Source organism: Myxocyprinus asiaticus, chromosome 44 (assembly GCF_019703515.2).
Source record: "Myxocyprinus asiaticus isolate MX2 ecotype Aquarium Trade chromosome 44, UBuf_Myxa_2, whole genome shotgun sequence".
NCBI classification, from domain to species: Eukaryota; Metazoa; Chordata; class Actinopteri; order Cypriniformes; family Catostomidae; genus Myxocyprinus; species Myxocyprinus asiaticus.
This window is the reverse complement of record NC_059387.1, coordinates 29,643,772-29,665,882: the sequence shown is the minus strand read 5'-3', so window position 1 is coordinate 29,665,882 and position 22,111 is coordinate 29,643,772. Positions and strand designations below refer to the sequence as shown.

Sequence of the window (22,111 nt, the reverse complement as noted above, 5' to 3'; positions counted from 1 at the left end):
CATTATTTAGTCAACCTTATGCCATCCCGGATGTGTATGACTTTCTTTCATCAGCAGAACACAAATTAAGATTTTTAGAAGAATATTTCATCTCTTTTGGTCCATACAATGCAAGTGAATGGGTGCCCAAATTTTGAAGCTCCAAAAATCACATAAGTCAGCATAAAAGCAGCCTAATCCATGTGACTCCAGTGGTTAAATCCATGTCTTCAGAAGAGATATGATAGGTTGGGTGAGAAACAGATCAATATTTAAGTCCATTTTTGCTAGAAATTCTCCTCCCTGCTCAGTCAATCTCCACTTTAACTTTCACTTTCTTCTTTTGTTTTTGGTGATTCACATTCTTCATGCATATCGCCATCTACTGGGCAGGGAGAAAAAATTCTGGGGGTGAGTAAATGATGAGAGAATTTTCATTTTTGAGTGAACTATTTCTTTAAGTAGCTCATGGGGGGCCACATTGTCCTCCTTTTGAGATACAATGTTCCACATTGATTTAATCCTTGTATCTTTTAAGCCCAGAAATAGTTGTGTTCTCATTCTAATGCATGATGCACAATTTTCTGAAGTTTGTGACTGGTGGAATGTTCTGCCTGAAGTATTGCTCTACAAAGATTGACACTTTTCTATCAGGCATTAGAAAAAAACATGATAAAGGCTAAGCATAATTATAAAACATTTTATCATCTCTACTTTCCTGGTAATTTATTATACAAATTAACACAATCTCTACATCAGGGGTCGGTATTATAAAAAAATAAAAATAAATAAATAAATAACAATATTATTAAAAATATTATTATTACATTTATTGTATTACATTAATAATTTTAAAGCAACTCAAGTTATTCAGCCAAAAGCAGAGAGTGGTTTAACATTTCCTTAATCTCTCACATCAACCCAATAATCTCAGTGATAGATAGCTAATTTACAGGCTACATTATAGACACTGTGAAATTTACCTTGATATGTTTCTTCAAATTAGAGGCAGGATTAATGCTGATATCTGGCTTTAGCAAGTTGAACTCACATGACACAGTCAAGTAATTTGCCTTTTTCACTGTGAAATGCCCTTTCAGGTGCTGCTGTGATGTTCAGGTGTTGAACTGTGCTTGAGGCATCCATAACAAATGGCGCCAGATCTACAGCTGCCGTTCAAGTTTTTTACATGTGATTTGATTGGATGGGAGTTACGAGACTCTCCCTAGCCAATCATGTTGATAGATACAAATAACTTCAGGACAGGGAAGTAGCAAACACAGATGGTTGGAAAATAGCGCAGTAAAAGTACAGTTACAGCACTTAAAATGTACTCAAGCAAAAGTAAAAGTATACCATTTTTAAACTACTTAAAAAAGTACAATTATTGGGAAAAAGTAGTTTATTACAGTAACATGAGTATTTGTAATTCGTTACTTTACCATTCGACTTTGCACTGTGCATGAAGGGGCCCTGCAGAGCAGAATTCAGATAGTCCTAATGTCCCCATACCAACCAAAAGCAAGTTAGCGAAACACATGATAATTTCGGTTTTCAGTCTGGTCGCTTGTGCTGAAAGTGAGAGTTTTTTTTTTTTTTTTTTTACTGGGACAGACACCAAATCATAGGATGGTCATGAGTGTGGCTGCAAGGGAAATTGCCAAATTGAATTAGACCACCATTTGAGCTCTGACTGATGAAACAAGCTTTCAGTTTGTGTGAATGTTGAGCTTAAAAATATAAATCTCCGATCTAAGTGAAGTGAGAACAATAAATGCGAGTTTGTAGGAATACAATCAAAGTAACTCTTTCTCTAATATCCTTTGGCTCCCTTAGAGCAGAAATGGCCATTCTTTATATTGGAGCAAAGTCTTCAAACCTATTTTAATAGAGGAACAGAAACTGGGACTAATATTCATGATACAGAAATTAAACTATGGCTATTTTGTATGACAGTTCAGGAAGCAGCTCTTAACAACTGCCGATAAACTAGATATTTACATTTTATGAAGAAAATGATGGTGGTGCTTACCCCTGCAAAACTCATCATGAGTTAGAGAGCTCTGGGTGTTTGTCAGGGCATTGCTATGAAGTTTGTAAAGTGTTTTTTTTTTTTTTTTGTGCATTGCATGTTTTTGCTAGGGTGCTCTGGGAGTACCTGCCTAAGTCTCCTTGATATTTTGGTCCCTATGGCATTTATTCCTTTTTTCGATTTTGGTGTATGGGATTTTTCTTCTAATTTCACCAGGTGAAAAACTGGTCACTTTAAAAAATAATAGTACACCTTTCCTCAACAAGCTGCGTGGTATTATTTACGTCCATACTAGCACAAACAGTGCTGATAAGTTGTGCGCTAAAGTTTAATACTTAGGGTTAGGGGTTTATTCAAATCCCAAACTGATAACTATGCATTCTTAAACAGCCTTCCCATGTTGCTGTGACCTTTACCCAATGGGCTACATGTCTCACAGTAGAAATGACTTCTACAAGACTCATATAGTCATGCACAAAGTGCTTTTTGTGTTTTGCATAAATGGCGCTCTTGCTGCTGTCCTGAAGTTGCCCAAAAGTGAGAAAGGAGAGAGGTAAACAGCAGTGTGAAAGTGTTCACTGGTAGAATGGAGGAAAGAGGGAACATGCTATTATTGGAGAAATTGATATGTTGCTGTCAGCATGTTTTTCCTGTAGGCTCTTTTAGTCCACACGCTTGCCAAAGGACCTTAAGGTATCAATAATTTTGAAACAGCCAAGCAGTAGCTAAATGTCACAGTCTACTTTAATTGTTCTCAATTTGTTTGTTTGTGTGTGTGTGCAGGCGTGTGTTTGTGTCTGTAAGATTAAAATATGTCTTGTGTGTAAAAGGAGGCAAATTGTATGTATGATGTCCAATAAACTCTTTTTTTTTTTTTTTTTTTTTTTTTAACTGTCCCAGGCAACCGATTTTCTATGTTGATGTGCTAGTTTTATTTATTTATTTAGTACTATCACGTGCAGTCTCTTTCCTCTCACACAATAACGTAATTTCGAACTAGATGGGTAAAGACTGTCAAGAGAAACTTTGATGCTGGCTTGACAAAACCTTGTTTGAAAACTATTTTTGAAGTTGGATGGCTATACAGAAATTACAGAAAGACAAACAGCCAGCCAGCTATCTAGATAATCAGTCAAACCGTCAGACAGACAGACAGACAAATACTGTAAATATGTGTTTACTTTTCAAGTTTTAAATATTCAGACAGACAAGTTTGACAAGTCTTGGCCTGTTTGAATATTCCATCAATGTAAGTCTATGGGACACTGTATGAAAACCCAACACCCTGTCTACACCATCCGCGAGTGATGTCGCGTCACAATGCCATGAGGCTGTCTACACTGGATGCGACTAAGCCCTTTATTTGTCTTGTTGGCAGGAGTAGCGCCAGCGCATGCAGCGCAAAGTAGAACGGGGAATCCGTTTACTGTCGCCGCAACAAGGCGCATTCAGTGTTGAAAGCATCATTGAATATGATGGAGCGATTTGCTTTTGTCGAATTGTGTCATGCCGCTTGCATCATTATGTATACAGGGTGTTAGTCCAATCAGTTAGAAAAGTCAAAGCAACCCAAGTCAGAATTGTCTAAAGGTCTGTGCCAAATTTGGTGGATGTAGCTTGAAACCTGTAAAGGAGGAGATACAGTTGAAAATGTTGGTCTTTATTTAGAGATTTTGAGAACTCTAAACCATATCTGTAGAATAACAGTATGTTGGCCTTGTCAGTAGCGGTTTTAACCACCACGCAAACCACTGCGTGGGGCCCCGGACATTGAGAGGGCCCCCACCCCGGTAGGAAAGCTACGCTAAACTGGACAACAATAAATAAATGATGGGTTATAATATTAATAAATACCACTTACATTCCAAAATGTTACTGGGTGAAGTAGTAGGTATTGCGCACCCTGTTCACAAAAAAAAAAAAAAAAAAAAAATAAATAAAAAAATGAAGGGGGGGTTACAAATATATGTAGGTAAATATTGCTTTTTTATCTGTGGAAAAACTGGAAAACATGCATTTAACAAGATTTTTATTTCATTAAACATTTTGAATGAATGTACGGCTTATAGGACAAATTTAAAATGATGATTTTTATGACTCAGAAATCATAAACCCGCCCCTGGGCCTTGTCAAGCCAAAATAATAAATATATTTTATGCCCAGTTGTGAAGTATCCATGTAATATCCATGCAAATCACTATCCCTTATCATCTGTTGAATCTGTCGAACAAGAACTTTGAACATCCTCATTGCATGAGACCCTGATTTAAATCAATATTGTTAAAATATCAAAACATCATTAAAACAAGCTGGGAAACCAACCTCTTGCTCAAGGGCACGATAGTTCATATGGGTTTGAACCTAAAACATTTCAATTACCAGCATAGAAAGCATATTGGTCATTGTTATGAGAGAAATCGCAAGCATTGTGTCGCATATGAGGAGATACGATGTACTGCAGAGGTCAGTTCTTATAGCAGCTTTACCGGTGCGCTGCAACATGTAACATAAAAATATAATAAGAAAGAACAGCCATTATCATTGAAGGTGTATCTTAAAATAGGCGGGGCATACAGCGGCCCGGAACTGATAACTGGTCAACTACAGTTGGTCTGAAAATACTCCTATTATATTTATTTATTGTGTATTTTTAATTCAAGGACTATTTAAGTTTCAAAATGTCATTATTAAGGTCAAATAATTGTCCTGTCCGCTCCTAAGGTAGTGATGATAGGGGACGTTCAAACCGAACACGCACTAGACGGACGTCTTTGACTGTTTCGCCGCATCTTGCTTTGTTTTTTATCGTCTCGCGAAGGAACGAAACGTTTTTAAGACGTCATGTCAAATTAAAAATAACTTCAAGTTTTAAAAACGCGTCTTGTTTCATGTTTCTTGTGTTGCGTTGTGTCTAGTGTTGCGCAAGGACGTGTTCAGACTGAACGGCCCCTTAGAATGCTTTGACACGTGGTAACAGATACTTTTCTCTGCGCTAGTTAGGATTGACAAATTACAGTTGTCTGTGATTACTGCAAATTGCTTTTTTTAAATAATTTTGTATGGATTGCTCTTGCAGAATTTTATTTGTATCTCAGATGCTAATACTTTTTAATGAGTAGATTTAAACGATTGTACTTTTGGGGTTACAAATATCTCCATTGAATCAAAATAACTACCTGATATTTGAATGCGGCTCTATAGGAAATTTAACTTTGTGAGCCGTGAAGCGCCCCCTGCAGGATGAGATTTATGTCCCATTATATACAGGTATTCCATAGTAACACATGTCGCCCAATGAAAGACACACTAATTCTCTGTACTAGAAGCTGGGGCCTTGGACAGAGAGCTGGGAGAACAGTCACCGGTCAGGAACATACATAACATCTGTTTGCTCGATGGTACCACGGCTGATTCCATTTCAGGTAACGTTACCTCGATAACCTTGAGATGTTTTTTCAATGGAATATTTATGATTCGGCTGCGTCAGATGCGCTATCCTTGGCAAAGAGCATAATGCGTAATTTAAATATAAATTTACCCCCGCACTGGAAAATATGTAGACACACTTTAGATTCTTATTTGAAACACATGAAAGAATTGTTTCCAAGTGAGCAAATCACTGTCGGCACTCAAACAGGTAAGATATCTTAGATTTCAAAGTCATGGTTGGCTATTGAAAAAGACAGAATTTCATTTCAGCTTCTATTCTATTCTATTCTATTCTATTCTATTCTATTCTATTCTATTCTATTCTATGTTGGCATACATTAGAAAACAGAATGTCGGTATGAGAAAACCCTGGACTATGCATCCAACCTGTGGAGCTGGTTGATTTTCCCACAATATTAAGTGTATGAATAAAGCCACATTGTCCCCAAAACCAAAATAAATGTAAACATTGAATTATATTTTGTATACAGAAAAAAAAACTATTTTTTTTTACCAATAATATATACATATATATATATATATATATATACATATATTATTATTATTTTTTTTTAAATGTGACATTATTTTCATGACAATTAAGCACATTTACTCTATTCTCATTACCATAATGCTTCTCGATGTTTTACTTCTTTTCGAGCAGTGCTGGGTAGTAACGGATTACATGTAATCTGGATTATATAATCAGATTACAGAAATCAAGTACTTGTAATTGAATTAAATTACATTTTAAAATACTCGTAATCGGACTACAGTTACTTTTTTACAGATCATGTGATTACATATTAACAAGGCAACAGCAGTAAATTGTTAATAATTTATTGATCATCCTAATCATTCTCTTTTTTCAATCTTTTACATTTTTCATTCTAAATCAGCACACTGCTGATATACGTTCGGGAAGTCTTTGAGTGTTTTCGGAAGAGAGGGGGAGGGTTGTGTGTATTGCACTCAGAACTGATACTCGCAACTAGCCAGCCAGGTGAAGATTGAGCGGTCTACCTCAGCATTTAACCACTGGATCTATAGAGATTATTTCATTTTTAAGAATTAAATTACACCAATGGTGTGCAACTCACACATTGAATTTAATTTCTTCAAAGGATCTAGTGGATGCCATCTCTAAGGGTCCTGCCCGCAAGGTGCAGCAATATGAAACAAACCCATCACTCTACTGTTACTGCTGATGCAGTGGAGTCCACTGCATGAAACTTGACACAGTTGTTCCTTGTGTGACTCGGTGGAACTCTGCTGTTTTAAAATAGTCTGCTCTTTTAGAATATTCTTGCTGTTCAAAAGATAATATCTTGCACCTCAGCTTTGGAATTGCTGTAATGGCTTTGACATGATGGACCATCAGTAAGCAGTAAGGGTTAAAATTGTTTCTGGGTTTTTAAATGAAAGCTTTGACCTATATATATATATATATATATATATATATATATATAGGCTATATTTAGAGTGTAGGACGTTTAGGACAATTTAGGAGAAGCTGGACAGATTGTTATTAAAATTGGCTGCCAATTGATATTGAGCATAAGTACTGTATGGCCTTACTTGGTTATCCTAACATCTTTCAGAAACGTAGATCTCTTTTAACAAAATATTAAATTCCATTAGTGTCTTAAGATCCAGCACGAGTTGCTTCGTACCTGAAAATGGACTCCATTTCCATGCTGGGCAGCAGTCCGGCCAGTACCAAAGTTTGCTTCCTTCCCAACGGGCTGAAGAATGGGTCCAAGGAGGGACCCAGCAAGCACACAGTTGCCATCATTGGTTCTGGGGACTTCTCCAAAAGCCTGACCATCCGGCTTCTCCGCAGTGGCTTTCACGTGGTGGTGGGAAGTCGGCAACCCAAGAGGGCTGCTGAATCGTTCCCACATGTGGTGGATGTGACCCATAATGAGGATGCAGTAGGGAAGGCCGCCATTGTGTTCCTGGCCATTCGAAGAGAGCATTATTCTTCCCTTTGGGACATCAAACACTTGTTGGTGGGGAAAATACTGGTGGACGTCAGCAATAACAGACGGCTGAACCAGTATCCAGAATCAAATGCAGAGTACTTAGCCTCCCTCTTCTCAGAATCCATTGTGGTCAAAGGATTCAACGTGATCTCATCATGGGCCATGCAGTCAGGCCCCAGAGACTCCAGTCGACAGGTATGTTTATGAGGTTCACCCAAAAATAATAAATGATGTCATCATTTACTCACCCTCATGTTGTTCCAGACCTGTATGACTTTATTTCTTACATGGAAAACAAAAGGAGATGTTAGGCATTACGTTAGTCTCAGTCACCATTCACATGCATCTTTTTTTCCATGCAGTGAAAGTGAATGGTGACTGGGGTTCATTTTGCCTTCTCCTTTTGTGTTCCATGGATGAAAGAAAGCTATCCCTCTAAAGGTTTAGTGTATAATTTCTGCACCACTAGCATCACTAAACGGAATTGCAAAAATAATGACATTGTTCAAACTGTTTTTTTAAAACATGCTGGGCTAAAGGTCTCACTTTGCAAGCAGCTTATTCTGCTTTTAAAGGGATAGTTCACCCAAAAATTAACATTCTCTTATCATTTACTCACCTTCATAGAAGCATTCAGATCAGTAGTTCATTGGAAATGGTTTTGTCTTTAATGTTTTCAATGCCATGGATTTATTGCTACTTGGGATGCACAGATACAAACATTTTGGCCAGTATGTTAGTAATAATTATTCACTGTAAAAATAAAGAGATACTTGAATCACCATTTGGGGTTCCTCATGTATACACTTGTGGAACCCTCTGGAGAACCAATTTGGACCCTTGTGAAGGTGCCTTAGATGTTCTCAGAATATATTTCAAGTGTGTCAAAACCTTCTCCCTATGACGGAGTTAGTTATTGGAGGAACAGCTGGCAGTCCATTGGCAGAGTTCTTGCAGGAACATGTTCTATTTTGTAAGCTCCTTAAAGAACTGCCCTATTGGAAAAGTTGCCTAGAAGTTATCCAAAGGGTTCCATCAGTGTGGTGATCTGAGGAACCCCAAATGGTGCCTCAAGTATCTTTTAATGGCTGAAATTATAAATATACAGTATATTTATTTTGTTGTGCACAGTAAAGCTTCAATCAATGTGAGTGAAATCAGGTAATATAATGTACAGTAGAAAAGATGGATAACCATCTAATATGTTTTTTTTTATCCTGATGTAAAAAATAGGTTCCAGTATAATGTTTAAATTTCAAACTTTTTCACATTTTCTACTTCAGATATTGGCCATTAACTTGTCCAATACCGACATGGTCACCGATCATGCATCCATTAATTGTTGCTTTCATCCTTTTATATAGGTCTATATTTGCAGTAATTCAGTGGACGCTCGACAGCAGCTTATTCAGATGGCCCGTCAGCTTAATTTCATCCCTGTGGACATGGGCGCCCTGTCCTCCGCCAAAGAGATTGAGAACATGCCCTTACATCTCTTTACAGCCTGGAAAGGGCCTGTTTTGACCGCAGTCGCCCTTTCCATCTTCTTCTTTGCCTATTCCTTTGTGCGGGACATTATCCATCCTTATTTGAAGACCAGACAGAGTTTTTTTTACAAGATTCCTATAGAGATTGTGAACAGGACGCTGCCTATGGTGGCCATAGTTCTGCTAGCGCTGGTGTATTTAGCAGGACAGCTAGCTGCTGTGTACCAGCTCATCTATGGGACAAAGTATCGCCGTTTTCCACCCTGGTTGGAGGGCTGGCTGGAGAGCCGCAAACAGCTTGGCTTGTTGAGTTTCTTCTTTGCCTGCATACATGTGCTATACAGCCTCTGCCTGCCCATGAGACGCTCAGAGAGATACCTGGTGCTCAACATGGCCTATCAGCAGGTGTGTGTATTCATTTAATATCTTTGAGAATTTTACTTTTTGCACCTAATCTGTAAAATTAAAATATCAAAATTTATACTTGTGTCAAAATCATTATTTGGAATAAGTTTGTACAGTATATACGGTGGGGTTCAATAGTCCAAGTCGTGAAAATCAGTTTATTTAGCATTTTTCAAATTTTTCATTACAGATTATATTATCAGTATAAAATTTGTGTGATAAATTGAATTAAACATTTGCATTTCACATTTTTGCTTAAATAACAGCATGCATCTTTTGGAGGCTATCACTATTGTCAGTTTTACTTAATCCTCCCATGTTCATGTTAAAGGAACTTAAAGGAATGTTCCAAGTTTAATATAAGTTAAGCTCAATTGACTTAATTTCGACTTGCCCCTCATTTTCTTTAAAAAAAAAGCAAAAATCGAGGTTACAGTGAGGCACTTACAATGGAAGTGAATGGAGACAATGAAAGTGAATGTGGCCAATTTTTTGGAGGGTTAAAACACAGAAATCTGAAGCTTCTAATTTTATAAAAGCACTTCAATGAATTCTTCTGTTAAAACTCATGTATTATTTGAGCTGTAAAGTTGTTTAAATTTACATTTTTACAGTCATTTTAGGGTTTGTTACATCGTCATGGCAACAGAGTTGTAAAATTGGCTATAACTTTACACAGAAAATGTTAGTAAGTGATGTTATTACACTAAAATCATATTTGCATGCATATCGTTTATGTCTTGTGGTTATACTTTTGAAAAAATGAGTATTTTAAAGTTCAAAAATTGCCCCCCATTCACTTCCATTGTAAGTTCCTCACTGTAACCTTGATATTTGCTTTAAAAAAAAAAAAAAAAAGAAAAGCAGGGACATTAACATATTATGCCATAAATGCTGTCGATTGAGATTAACTTATATTGAACCCGGAACATTCCTTTAAATTAACAAAGTTGATTCAACTAAAACAAGTGTCTTGTCACCTTTACTTAATCCATTTGTGTTGCGACAACATGAATATTTTTGTGTTTGGTTAACTGAAACTGGACAGAGGATTTCTAGTTCCAAACATGCTTTGCAATGGCTCTTGACATGGAGAGTAAATGTTAAATTAAGTGTCTTTGTGAAAGATGAATATAAAGGGGAGACTTGTTAGTATTTAATGTTTTGCTATGTTGAAATTTAGAAGAATTTCTATTATGTTGTAGTTTTGGGGGTAACCATCATGGTGAAGAGTGTAGCTTGAGCCTAGGTTGAGGACCAATACATTTTACGTAGTCTACATATGGTTTTAACCATCAAGCAATTGCTGTAACTACAGCATAGTGACCAAGTTGCATTCAGAAGCAAGTTTAGCATGCTAATATTTCCTCTTTAACATATCACTAAAAAGTTTTATTTGAGTTATTTTGGCATAGTACATTTTGTTGGATTTATTGATTCAGTTATGTTCCCTCTACTTGAAACATTTCAGTTGAAATTACATGGTAATTTTAATTTAAGACAACTCATTTCAAACATGTGGAACCACTGTCCATGATTGAATCAAGTTCAGCCAAATGGTCAATGTCACAAATTTGCTTACATTTGATTAGAGACTTAGAAATATTATAGAATCTTAATTATATTAATATTTCTGTTTTTCTTTTCTTTTTTTTAAATCCTATAACTTTCTGTTTATTTTCAGGTTTAAATAAATAAAATAAAAAATCCCAGATTTTCAATGTGGTCGTAGACTTTTAGAACGTACTTTATATCTAAAATATATGCAGTGCATAATAATGTGTATGATGTACTGTAATATTTAGAGGGTGTATTTTTTTTTTAAAAAGAATCAAATTTGAAAATAGAGACTGGGGATAGTTTTCACACTTTTTGCTCCAGTGAATATGTCTCAGGGTAGGTTTATTTTTGACAGTCAATTGCCGCATACCTTAAAGTCTTGACTACAAAAAAAACATTTTCATTGTTTTTGCCCAGAAAAAAAAAATACAAATTTTGTATTTTGTAAAGGGTTTTGAACTAGGTGTTTGAAACCAACATACAAAACCTCTGCTAGAGAAAACAAACATTTGCACAACTGCACAAATCGTATTATCTGATTCCCCTTCTCTCTCTTTAGGTACATGCAAACATAGAGAACTCATGGAATGAAGAGGAAGTTTGGAGGGTGGAGATGTATGTTTCCTTTGGCATTATGGGTCTGGGTCTTCTCTCTCTGCTAGCCGTCACATCCATTCCCTCGATCCACAATGCTCTCAACTGGCGAGAGTTTAGTTTCATCCAGGTAAGACGAGAGTGACTGATGGATAATTTCACTTCACTGTCTTGCTCTCCACTAAAAATATGTTCTAAGTTGTTTGTTCTTTAAAATATCAAAGAATTACAAGTGTCCATATTCTGTCAGTCCACTCTAGGTTATATCGCCCTGCTCATTTCCACGTTCCACGCCCTGCTTTTCGGTTGGCAGCGGGCATTTCTGGAGGAGTCTTATCGCTTCTACATGCCACCTAATTTTGTATTGGCACTGGTTCTCCCTGTCACCGTGATAATCGGAAAAATCGTGTTGCTGTTTCCCTGTGTGAGTCGCAGGCTGAAGCGGATCAGACGTGGATTAGACTCCAATCAAAACCACACCAACAACGAGAGACCTGCTGCCCACATTTCACCCGAAAGGGTCACAATCATGTAACCGTACTGCTGTATCTAGTGCTAATCATATACTCATTGTGCCCAACCAATAGACATTCCTTCTGTAAGATATAAAACAAACATTTCAAGTGCTTTCCAGGGTTCAGGACACAAAGATTTGTTTGTAGAAAGCCTTCCAAATGTTTTTGTTTTATGAATAGGAGTTCAGTTGGAACTGGACTGGGAAAATGGAACAAATTGTGAATTCATGTGACTACAAGAGCTGGTTCTGGAAGGGCGATAGTCATGTGACTGGATGCCCTGTTGAAGAGCCTAAGGCCTTTTTGGAAGAAATGTTATGTTAGTTTATGTAACAGACTTGCAGTTTGATTAGGTCTTATACAAAAACCATGACTTTTAAATTAAAGTGATTTGTGACATATTCTGGTTTTATCACATTAAACAAAATACTGTATAACACAGGTACAATTTTAGTGTTGAATTCAAGTTTTGGGTATTGGATGACTTATTTCACCATGACATTTGACAAATCAACATAAAAAGTTAAAACACAGTGACAAAGACCTGCGAAGACTCATGCTAAAAATGCTAAAAATGACCGTCTCTCTCTTTTCTACACTGTTTCTTGTGAACTGTCCTGAAAACAACTGTGTGTCGCTTATCTTGTTGTGCAACACTGTCTGCCTCCGATGTGCTGTGTTAACAAAAAGTCACTTTATGTTCGGTGGGTACCAATAAATATACACTACAAGTCTCTCCAAGAAGTTCTGAATTATTTTGTTGATATGTATAACAATATTTGATCAAATCCTATATGGTAATGAACTTACAAACCTGGTATTACAATGTTTATTTGGACATGGTACTTGTTTGGACATTGGTGTTCTTTGAAGTACCATGCAATGCAACAGTATATGAATATGCTAATTATTCAGTAACATGGTACTTTAAATATTAAAATACCATGGTATTACCATTTGATACCTCTATTAAGTACCTCCACAGTACTTTTTTTTTTTTTTTTTGTAAGGGGAACCCTTGCCCTCACACAGAAGATGGAAAATTAAAAAACAAATTCATAACAAAGATGCTTCTACACACAAATTAATAATAATTTTATTTCTACTGATCTAGTTCATATTGTTCTATTCTAGGTCATTTTTATTTGATGGGCAAGATAATTTAACGACTAGACATTTATTATTATAATATTAGCATTATAATATAATATACAGTATAATTGAATTAATGAGAATTTGTGTTCACGAACTGATTACCAGTTATTACAGCTGATTAAGTACTTGACATAAAGTATGATAATCTGTATATATTCAAATGAATAAATAAAATGCCCTCACAAAAGTAAAAAATACCCCTGAAAATTACATCCAGGGGCAAATGTTGCCTTTCAATGGAAAAGTTAGTTTTTGGACACTGTCCTCAGAATGTCCTGTGGTAAAGGCAACTGGTTTTATGTTCACTCAACTGAACATGTTTTCCACACTAACACTGAAAACTATAGAACAAGTCTGGAAAAGCTATGAAAGAATTCACATTTTCGTTAAAGATTCGTTGAATGCAAAAAAAAAAAAAAAAAAAATATATATATATATATTGCTTTTCACGAGTGCTGGTAAATTGAGCATTTACCAGCAGATGGCGCACCTCTCCTTTACAAAGAGAGCATTTTGGGTACACACAATGTTGGGCCATTAATAAGTCATACATGTAATAGTTTCGTTGCTACAGCGTTCAGTTTAAATCTCAACAGGCGTATTCGAACCCTTGAGGTCTATGAGACATTATAATATCAATAACAGTGATGAGATGAGCAGAGAGCCTCAATCTCAATGGCTACAAGACTGCTGCGCGGAGGTCCGCTCTGTCTTATACATGCTTTTAAATGTTTTATTTATTACGATCTGTTGCCCTTGGCGGAGGGTCCTCCACGTGTAGACGAAACGTCATGACGTTATTTTGTTTGGACTGGACCTTAGACCCCGAGTCTCATCACAGTGTTTACCTGGAAACTCAAACTTCCCTGCAAATTCAGTCAGAGTTGATAACTGTCACCATGGTTACAAATGCGCTCCCGATAAGTTTGAAAGACTGTGACTGAGATCAATCTTAATTACCACTATGATCAACAAACAAGGAGAAATTGTTTATTATTCTCTGCTACATGTTATCGCCACGAACTGTAATGGCCCTACAATAAACTTAAATTTAATTCACGCTTAAGACATTTTTTAACCCTTGTGCATCAATATAAAAAAAGTTACTCAGAGGTCCTTAGAGAACAAACATGTCCGAGTCAAAAAACTGCCACAAAAATATTATATATTAATATTATTTTCCACTATCAATGAGTTTTTTTTTTTTTTAATTGTATTTTTTTAACCAACATCAGTCCCGATCATAACTACCAAATATTCATTCATTTTCAGGATTTTAACCCTTTAAATGCCAGATTGTTTACATAATGCCACTGTTGTTTTTACACACACACACACACACACACACACACACACACACACACACACTGACATCCATACCAACACACCCACACAATTTTAGCTGCATCATTTATTCAACTGGCCTGCAGTGCTCTATAATACAGCAAACAGAAAATAGGAAAAAAGCATGTATTTGCTCCATAGGCTAAACATGAGAAAATGGCGCCATCTGGTGGAATATATATATATATTATTTGAAGCCAGGGCTCTGGAATGAAAGCATAATATCATATACTTCATGATTTTATGCTTTAATGGCACTGGGATCAAATATTGCAGTTTTAATGGGTTCAATGGGGACATTTTTGTCCTTAAGGTCCTGAGTGTAACTATTTTGTGTACACAGTTTATTATAGATTTATTATAGGAACTGATGTTAAAATATCAAAATGACCCCAAAAATACACACCTTCGGCAAAAATGTATGCCGTTTGCATTAACACAGCCAAAATTATTGGAAAAAAAAACTAAAATGAAAAAGATTCAAATGTCCTGAAGGTCGCACAAGGGTTAAAAGAGCTGTGTTAATTGCAGGGGAGATTAAAAACTGCAGTTTTTGCTCATAAATAAAACACTGCAGCCTGTTTGCTTATTACTTTTATGTTGGCTTCTTCGGATTCTCAAAAACCGAAAATTACAGCATGTTTGTTTGCATAGCGAATAAAGCATTACGGAATTACCTGATAAATATGTAATTAAGGGACTTGAAGACAGAAGAAAAAACTGAAATTAATAGTTCAACCAAAAATTTAAATTCTGTCATTGTTTAGGCCACAACGACACTAATCCGATTTCGTTTGAAAACTCGGGTTTCGCTACATTTCAGCTGTTACTGTGTGGATGAGAGGCGTAAAGTAGCAAAATTAATGTTTCAAACGAAAATGTTTTAAACTGTGTTTTCAGACACTCATTACTGATCATTCTTGACTATCAGTGTTAAATAACTATTTTCTTTTTTCCCAATCTTTCTTTATTTTATTGATTGTCTGTTCCACTCTTCTACCATAAGGCCTGAACAATCTTGTCCTCTGCTCACTCATTGCATAATCTTCACTATTATAATATGGAAATGGTTTCCAATGTGCATGTGTGAAGTTCTGCCATGAGGCCTATGGTTACTGTGATACCTCTGATTGGTTACTGTTCTGCTGATGGTATGGAACAAGGAAGAAGTCTTACATATTTAGCTGTTTTGAGGTATAAATTAAAATCTGTCAGAATAAATGCACCTTGCATAAAAATAGTAAAATGAAAACTATTTACTCAGCCTCATGTCATTCCTAACACATATGATTTTCTTCAGTGGAACACAAAATGAGAAGTTAGGCAGAATATCTTAAGATGATATATAAATATAAAAGTAGTCCATGCACTTGACTTTTACATACGATATTCCGTGTTTCTTAAGCCATACAATAGATATTCAAAAATTCAATAAAATAGAAAGTTTAGGCTAAGTTGAAATAAGAATTATTAAAAATCTTGCTCTACGCCAGATTTAAAAATGGCATGTCATTCTGTCTTTCATTCTTTCTTTCCTTGTCTCTGTTCCCCATCACACTGGAGTTAAATATTACAGTCTCGAGTGTGTTATGTGGTTATGTTTTAGTTTAAACAGCGTCTTGTTCTGTTTTAACCTTAAAAGAGAATGTCGTGATGATATTCAAGTGCTGGTCATTCTGACATGGAATGATACACTTATGGAGGCACTTTGCTTTCCTCCAGATTAAATGAAAAGGAAATTGCTCCACTATAATTTATGTGCAGAACCATCTTCATTATGAAAGCCACCAGGAAGCCAACATCCAAGTCTTGAACCACTGCCAAATAAACCAATCAGAGAGTGGCTGGGCCCTGAGGCAGTAAGATTCATTAGAGAAGAACATTGCAAGGAAGCACTTAGAAAATATTTAGGATTCATCTCAGAGGGGATACAACTTAGCAAATTAGAATCAGAACAGAACAGATTAAAAAGAATAAACAGCATAGATAGAAAAGAACAGCAGAGGGGAGTAGAACAGAACATACAAGAACAAAGCAGAGCTCAATAGAAAAGAGTGATATCTAAGAGTGGAGTAGAATACAAGAGTAGAATAGAAAAGAACATTGCAGAGCAGATAAAATAGAACAGAAAAAAGAACAGAATATAATAGAACAGAATAGAACAGAGCAAACCAGAATAAAATAAAGTAGAACAGAACAGAAAAGAGCAGAGAAGAACATAAAAGAGCAGATTAGAATAGAAAGGAGTGGAATAGAGCAGAATATAATAGAACAAATAGAATAGAACAGAACAGAAAAGAACAGAATAGATCAGAATAGAATAGAATAGAGCAAAATAGAATAGAAAAGAACAGTGCAGAATAGAATGGAATATAATAGAACAGAGCAGAATACAATAGAGTAGAAAAGGGCAGTGCAGAAAAGAACATAAAAGAACAGAATAGAATAGATCAGAATAGAACAGAGTGGAATAGAACATAAAAGAACAGTGCAGAGCAGAATAGAATAGCACAGAATAGAACAAAACAGAATAGAAAGTAAAAGCGCAGAATAGAATGGAATAGAAAAGAACAGAATAGAATAGTTTAGAATAGAACCGAGCAGAAAATAATAAAAAAAGAACAGTGCAGAGCAGAAAAGGATAGAACAGAAAGGAAAAGACAAAAAACAGCAGCAGAATAGAACAGTAAATAACAGAGCATAATAAAATAGACAAAAAAAAAAAAAATTATATATATATAACAGTGTGGAATAGAATTAAGTAGAACAGAACAATAATAGAATAGAACAGTACAAAGCAGAGTAAGATAGAAAAGAATAAAGGCAGAGCAGAACAGTGCAGAGATGGACAGAATAGAACAGAAAGGAAAACAAAACAGCAGTGTAAAATTGAGCAGAATAGAATAGAAAAGAGCAGTGTGGAATAGAATAGAGCAGAGTAGAACAGAACAAAGCAGAACAGAATGAAATAGAATAAAGCAGAGCTGGATAGAACAGAGCAGAGCAGAATAAAATAGAAAAGAAGAGAACAAAGCAGAATAGAATAGAGAATAGACAGTGGTAAATGAGGTGCCTTGATCAGTCATCAATAAAGCTGTTATTTACCAAATGTAAACTGTACAGAATGTTTGAGAGGGGGTTTGTTGGCGCTTTTAACTGGGTTTCGTTCAGTGACACAGCAGCGTGGGAGGGGACAGCTGTGACAAGCAGCCTGCAGGGGGATGAGTGGGCCAGACTAAACTGCCAGCTTCCCTCATTAAGATTTGATTAAGATTATTGTGCCCTTTCACGGAAAGCAAACAGAATGTTCTTCAGTAGCTCTTCCTCCTCTTGTCTTCCTGTCCAGGCTCTTTCTTCTTTCACTCTTTCGTCCATCTGTGAGGATGTGCATTGAGGAAATTTAGCATACTAATATTCCTTACAGTGTGTGACACCGATAATTACATTAATATTTATTTATTGAGGACTTAAATGCAATTATGTTCTTCATTAATAATATTCCGTGATGGGCAAATATGTCCATCCTCTGTATTTTTGGAAGAAAATGTGAGTGGAGCTTGCCCATGCAAAATTCGCTGCAACTATGTTAGGGTGTTGTAGGTGGTTGTCAGGGCATTGCTGTGTGGTTGCTAATGTGTTCTAAGTGGTTTTAGTGCATTTGTATGTGGTAGTTAGGGTGTTCTTGGTGGTTGCTAGGGTGTTATGTGTGATTGCTATGTGGTTGCTTACTGGGCCAAGTAAAAAAAGCCCATCTCCATGTCTCTATGATTTTCTGTTCTTTGATTATTGCTTGGGCTCCTCCTTCAATGTAAGGGATTTCATTCATGGGATTTCTTTCATGAATTCACAATGACATAAGGCTAGCAGACCTCCCGTCCTTCCTCCTCCTCATCCTCATGGAGAGGTGACTGGATCGATATCCATATGTGTGATTATTTTTGCACATAAGGCTGTGACAGATAATCCCCGCATAAATCACACCACTGTGGTATCTGTTTATTTAATAAACGCACACGGCCAATCAATCACCTGCAAGGGTGGTTACACCTTGCCACCCTGCCATCCAATCAAAAGCCAGCTCTCTATGAGGGACAGGTTGTCTGCTTAACAACCCGGCCGATGCTTGTGTTCGACCAAGGAGGCAGGGTGAGGCCAGCCAATTTCTGTGAATTTCTAAAATGTCCAAAAAGAAATTAAATAATTTTATTGGATTGGTAGGATTGAGATATTTCAGAATCCAGATCTTATGCTTCAGAATGGCATAGATCCAAGCTGAAAGAAACACAGTCCACAACCCTGGGATCTGGTTGATATGTTGCCACAGAGATAAAAATGGCAAGTTGTGTTTCTCATTGGCCATCTTGACTCCCATTTGACATATGGAGACCGATGAATGGAGGCTGCATTTGAAACAGGACTGTTGTCATATAGAAAATACAACTTCTGTCTTTACTGGAAGGCAGGGCAAGAAATTGTGGCTTGAGAAATGTTCGATGCTTTGCCCAAAATTAACATTTTACCACACTTACCCATGCAAGTTAATTGTGAAAAATAACCTTCCATAAATGTTTCTTACTGGTCACAAAACTATCCTTATGAGAGTGGGATAATTTAGCTGTTTTTCCTTGCAGTTAGCATTTTGTCACTTGCAGCATCATATAGGAGCATATCTCCGCCTCTCAGTGAAACTGCACTTGTGATTTTTTTCCTAATATATTCATTTTGGTGGCTTAATGTGAGGAATATTCCACATATAAAGTATGACACCACAGGAAGTTCTGGCATGAATAAAATAAATAAAATAAATTTAGGGGTCCTGCAAAATTTCTGATAGTAAATATTTCAATCATGTTAACTGCATACTTTTGTAGATTGTTTGTATGTCTTTGATTTGAATTGCTTGGATCGCTTGCATCAGCATCTTATTATTCTTACAATTCAATTCGTGTAAAGCATGTATTTTGTTGGAGTTCCTTATAAAGTTACCCAACACACTTTCACAGTGAAATCATCAGGATTCGTAAGACTTTTCTAAATTTGGCTAATTCGTATGATATTGTGCGACTGCACTCGTTTGAATTCCTACAACTTTCGCTACAGCCAATGACGTCGCTGGACATCGTTTCCATCTAATACACAACAATTACTTGCTTCTGTCACACACAACAGCTTTCTAGGTTAGATAAGGGGATAAGGGCATAATATTAATAAGTATGTCCTTAACGCCTTGTGCGCGGAACTCACTCTTACTTCCGCATTAGACATCTGGGAATTTGCACGTGATGAAGTCGTTTATGCAAATAACATCATGCGAGACCATACGAAATAGCCAACTCGTTAATTATGTAAAAATTTTCATGAGATCGGGTTGAAGTTACCTGCCACTAGGAATGGGAATATTAAGTAATTTAATGATTCCTATTCTGATTCTTCTTAACAATTCTGGTTCCTTAACTGTTCCCATTAACAGTTCCATTAATAATTCATTCAATATTTGAGAAATTCAGTTCTTATTGGATTTACTGCCTTCAGCAGACTGTTACCAAATGACGAGATTTTATATTTTAACAGAGCACTTTAAATATATATATATTTTTTAATTCATTGATTTTTATGAAATACCACTTATCACAAGAAAACACATAATGTGTATCTTTAATAGTCATATCAACAACCATCCAGTAATTACTATGTTTTAAGTTTCATTAGTCTTAAATATACAGTACATACAGACGGGGAAAAAAAAAAAATGACAAAATTAATGACTTGTGGCAAAATGTCCTGGCTTGTATAGCTAATGCCTATGTGTGTTTTTGAGTTGATTGACAGATGATGTCTGTATTAAAAAGGTGATTGGCTCTTTTACCTGTTAGAAAGGACTTCCTTTTCCACATCTGTTGACTGTTGGGCATTCCAATTTCTCCCATTCATTTTAATAGTAGTGGCCCATCTCTGTTATAGTCTCTGCTTGCGGTCATTTGTTCTTGAGGAAGCGCTAGATGTTTTGCAGTGTAGATTCAAAAGAAACGACTCATAGGAGTGATTCGTTCGAGAATTGGAGTTATAGTAGCTGTGTTTCAGTGCTGGCATGTTGTTGTATGTCCCTGGGTGTCCTGTCCACATCAGCGCAAAAGTCCACATTTGAGAACCATCAGCGTAACCGAATGTCATGAAAATAATTTGGTTCTGGTATTTATTAAAAACGGAACTGTTTCTGAATAAGAACTGATTCTCCATCCAACCCCACCAGAAACTCGCAAAAAAAAAAAAAAAAAAAAAAAAAAAAAACATTTGCCAGTTTTTATCGACATTTGGTGCTTGGTTAATTTTGGACCCTAGTTGCATTTAATGTTTTATAGCTCTGGGTAAAATGCTCCATCAAATCTGGGCTCTGTTTATATGTCTGAAAAGCAGGGAGGAAATCATAGCAGATGTGATCAGACAACAAAAAGATCCTTTTTGTTGCTGTTCTCACACCAGACAAAGTGCACTTATGGGTCCTCCCAGTCTCATAGATGGACTACAATGGCCACTAGGACTCAACAAGAACCATTGACAACCCTTTCAGACTGGTCATGTTATCCTGGAGACTTTAAAACTGGAACTCTCCATCAAAAATAATAAGCTTTCATCTCTTCATCTATTTGAGCTGCTTTTGGCTTCATCGCTGAAACAGACGGAGAGAATCCTTTTACAGAGCCAATAGGCATCTCTGCCTAACTTCAAACAGTTTAACTCATCAGTCCTTCTGGAGAGCAGTGCGATTTCTTTTCCCACACAGTGAGATGTGTCCTGTCCAGCTTCCGTTTCTTTCTGATCTAGTTAGTTAATTTCCTATTGCCCCAGGTCATTTTACAGTCAAATTGTTGAAATCTTTCCCACCCTACGGCCCGCACAAAGAGCAAAACCAGACAAAACCACTTTTTCCTATTTCCCTGGACTTTTCCAGCTCATTGACTTCTCTCGTACTTTCTCTTTTTCTTTGCCTTTCTTTCTCTGCCATCTCACTCCACTGTACTTTCAGTCATTAGGGAGGATTCAGATGCTATGTGAAGTCAATAACACTGATGTAATGATTAATTCCATGAACATGTCATACTATGCACACATTTAGTTCCTCCGGGTGCCAGAGGGGGCAATGCAGTTCATGACATTGTTGGCAACAACAGGAAAGGCTCTACAGAAGAAAGATAACTGTGAATTTTCAGTAGGTAATTTGGAATGGCACTGGCTGTGTCTCATTTCAAAGACTGTTGCTCAGTAGGACGCGGTCTTTGTAGGCAACGGTACAGCCTCGATGTATGCCGAGAAATGCCACCTCCAGAGCACGCAACCTCAAAACGAGACACAGCTGATCTATACTGTTATACTACATACTTTGCAGTATTCAGTAAGGGTAATGTGCGCAGTATGCAAATTTTGTGTATACATGCAATACCCAAATGACCTTCTACATTTGCCAAACTATACGTACATTTGTAGTATAGAACCAAACCACACTGCATATCAGTGAGCATTTTTACTTGCACACGCAGTGGCGGATTTAGGTATGGGCGACATGGGCCGCCGCCCAGCGCGGCATCTTGCCGGGGACGGCATGGACCCCCCTTGTGTAAGAGCATGCAT

At 36.7% G+C, this 22,111-nt stretch overlaps 1 protein-coding gene across 1 annotated transcript; it reads left to right on the top strand.

Moving 5' to 3' along the window:
* Positions 1-5,299: 5,299 nt before the first annotated feature.
* On the top strand, positions 5,300-12,721 carry LOC127434470 (metalloreductase STEAP2-like). Its single transcript, XM_051687277.1, has 5 exons — positions 5,300-5,433; positions 7,082-7,620; positions 8,790-9,317; positions 11,437-11,601; positions 11,722-12,721. The coding sequence occupies exons 2-5, from the start codon at positions 7,120-7,122 to the stop codon at positions 12,004-12,006; spliced, it is 1,479 nt and encodes a 492-aa protein (XP_051543237.1). The 5' UTR covers positions 5,300-5,433; positions 7,082-7,119; the 3' UTR covers positions 12,007-12,721.
* Positions 12,722-22,111: the final 9,390 nt, after the last annotated feature.

Bases quoted from the DNA above. Each gene is read 5' to 3' on its own strand.
- LOC127434470 (XM_051687277.1), top strand. From the start codon at position 7,120: ATGGACTCCATTTCCATGCTGGGCAGCAGTCCGGCCAGTACCAAAGTT. The intron at 7,621-8,789 runs GTATGTTTATGA...CCTTTTATATAG, and splicing joins CCAGAGACTCCAGTCGACAG to GTCTATATTTGCAGTAATTC. The intron at 9,318-11,436 runs GTGTGTGTATTC...CTCTCTCTTTAG, and splicing joins TCAACATGGCCTATCAGCAG to GTACATGCAAACATAGAGAA.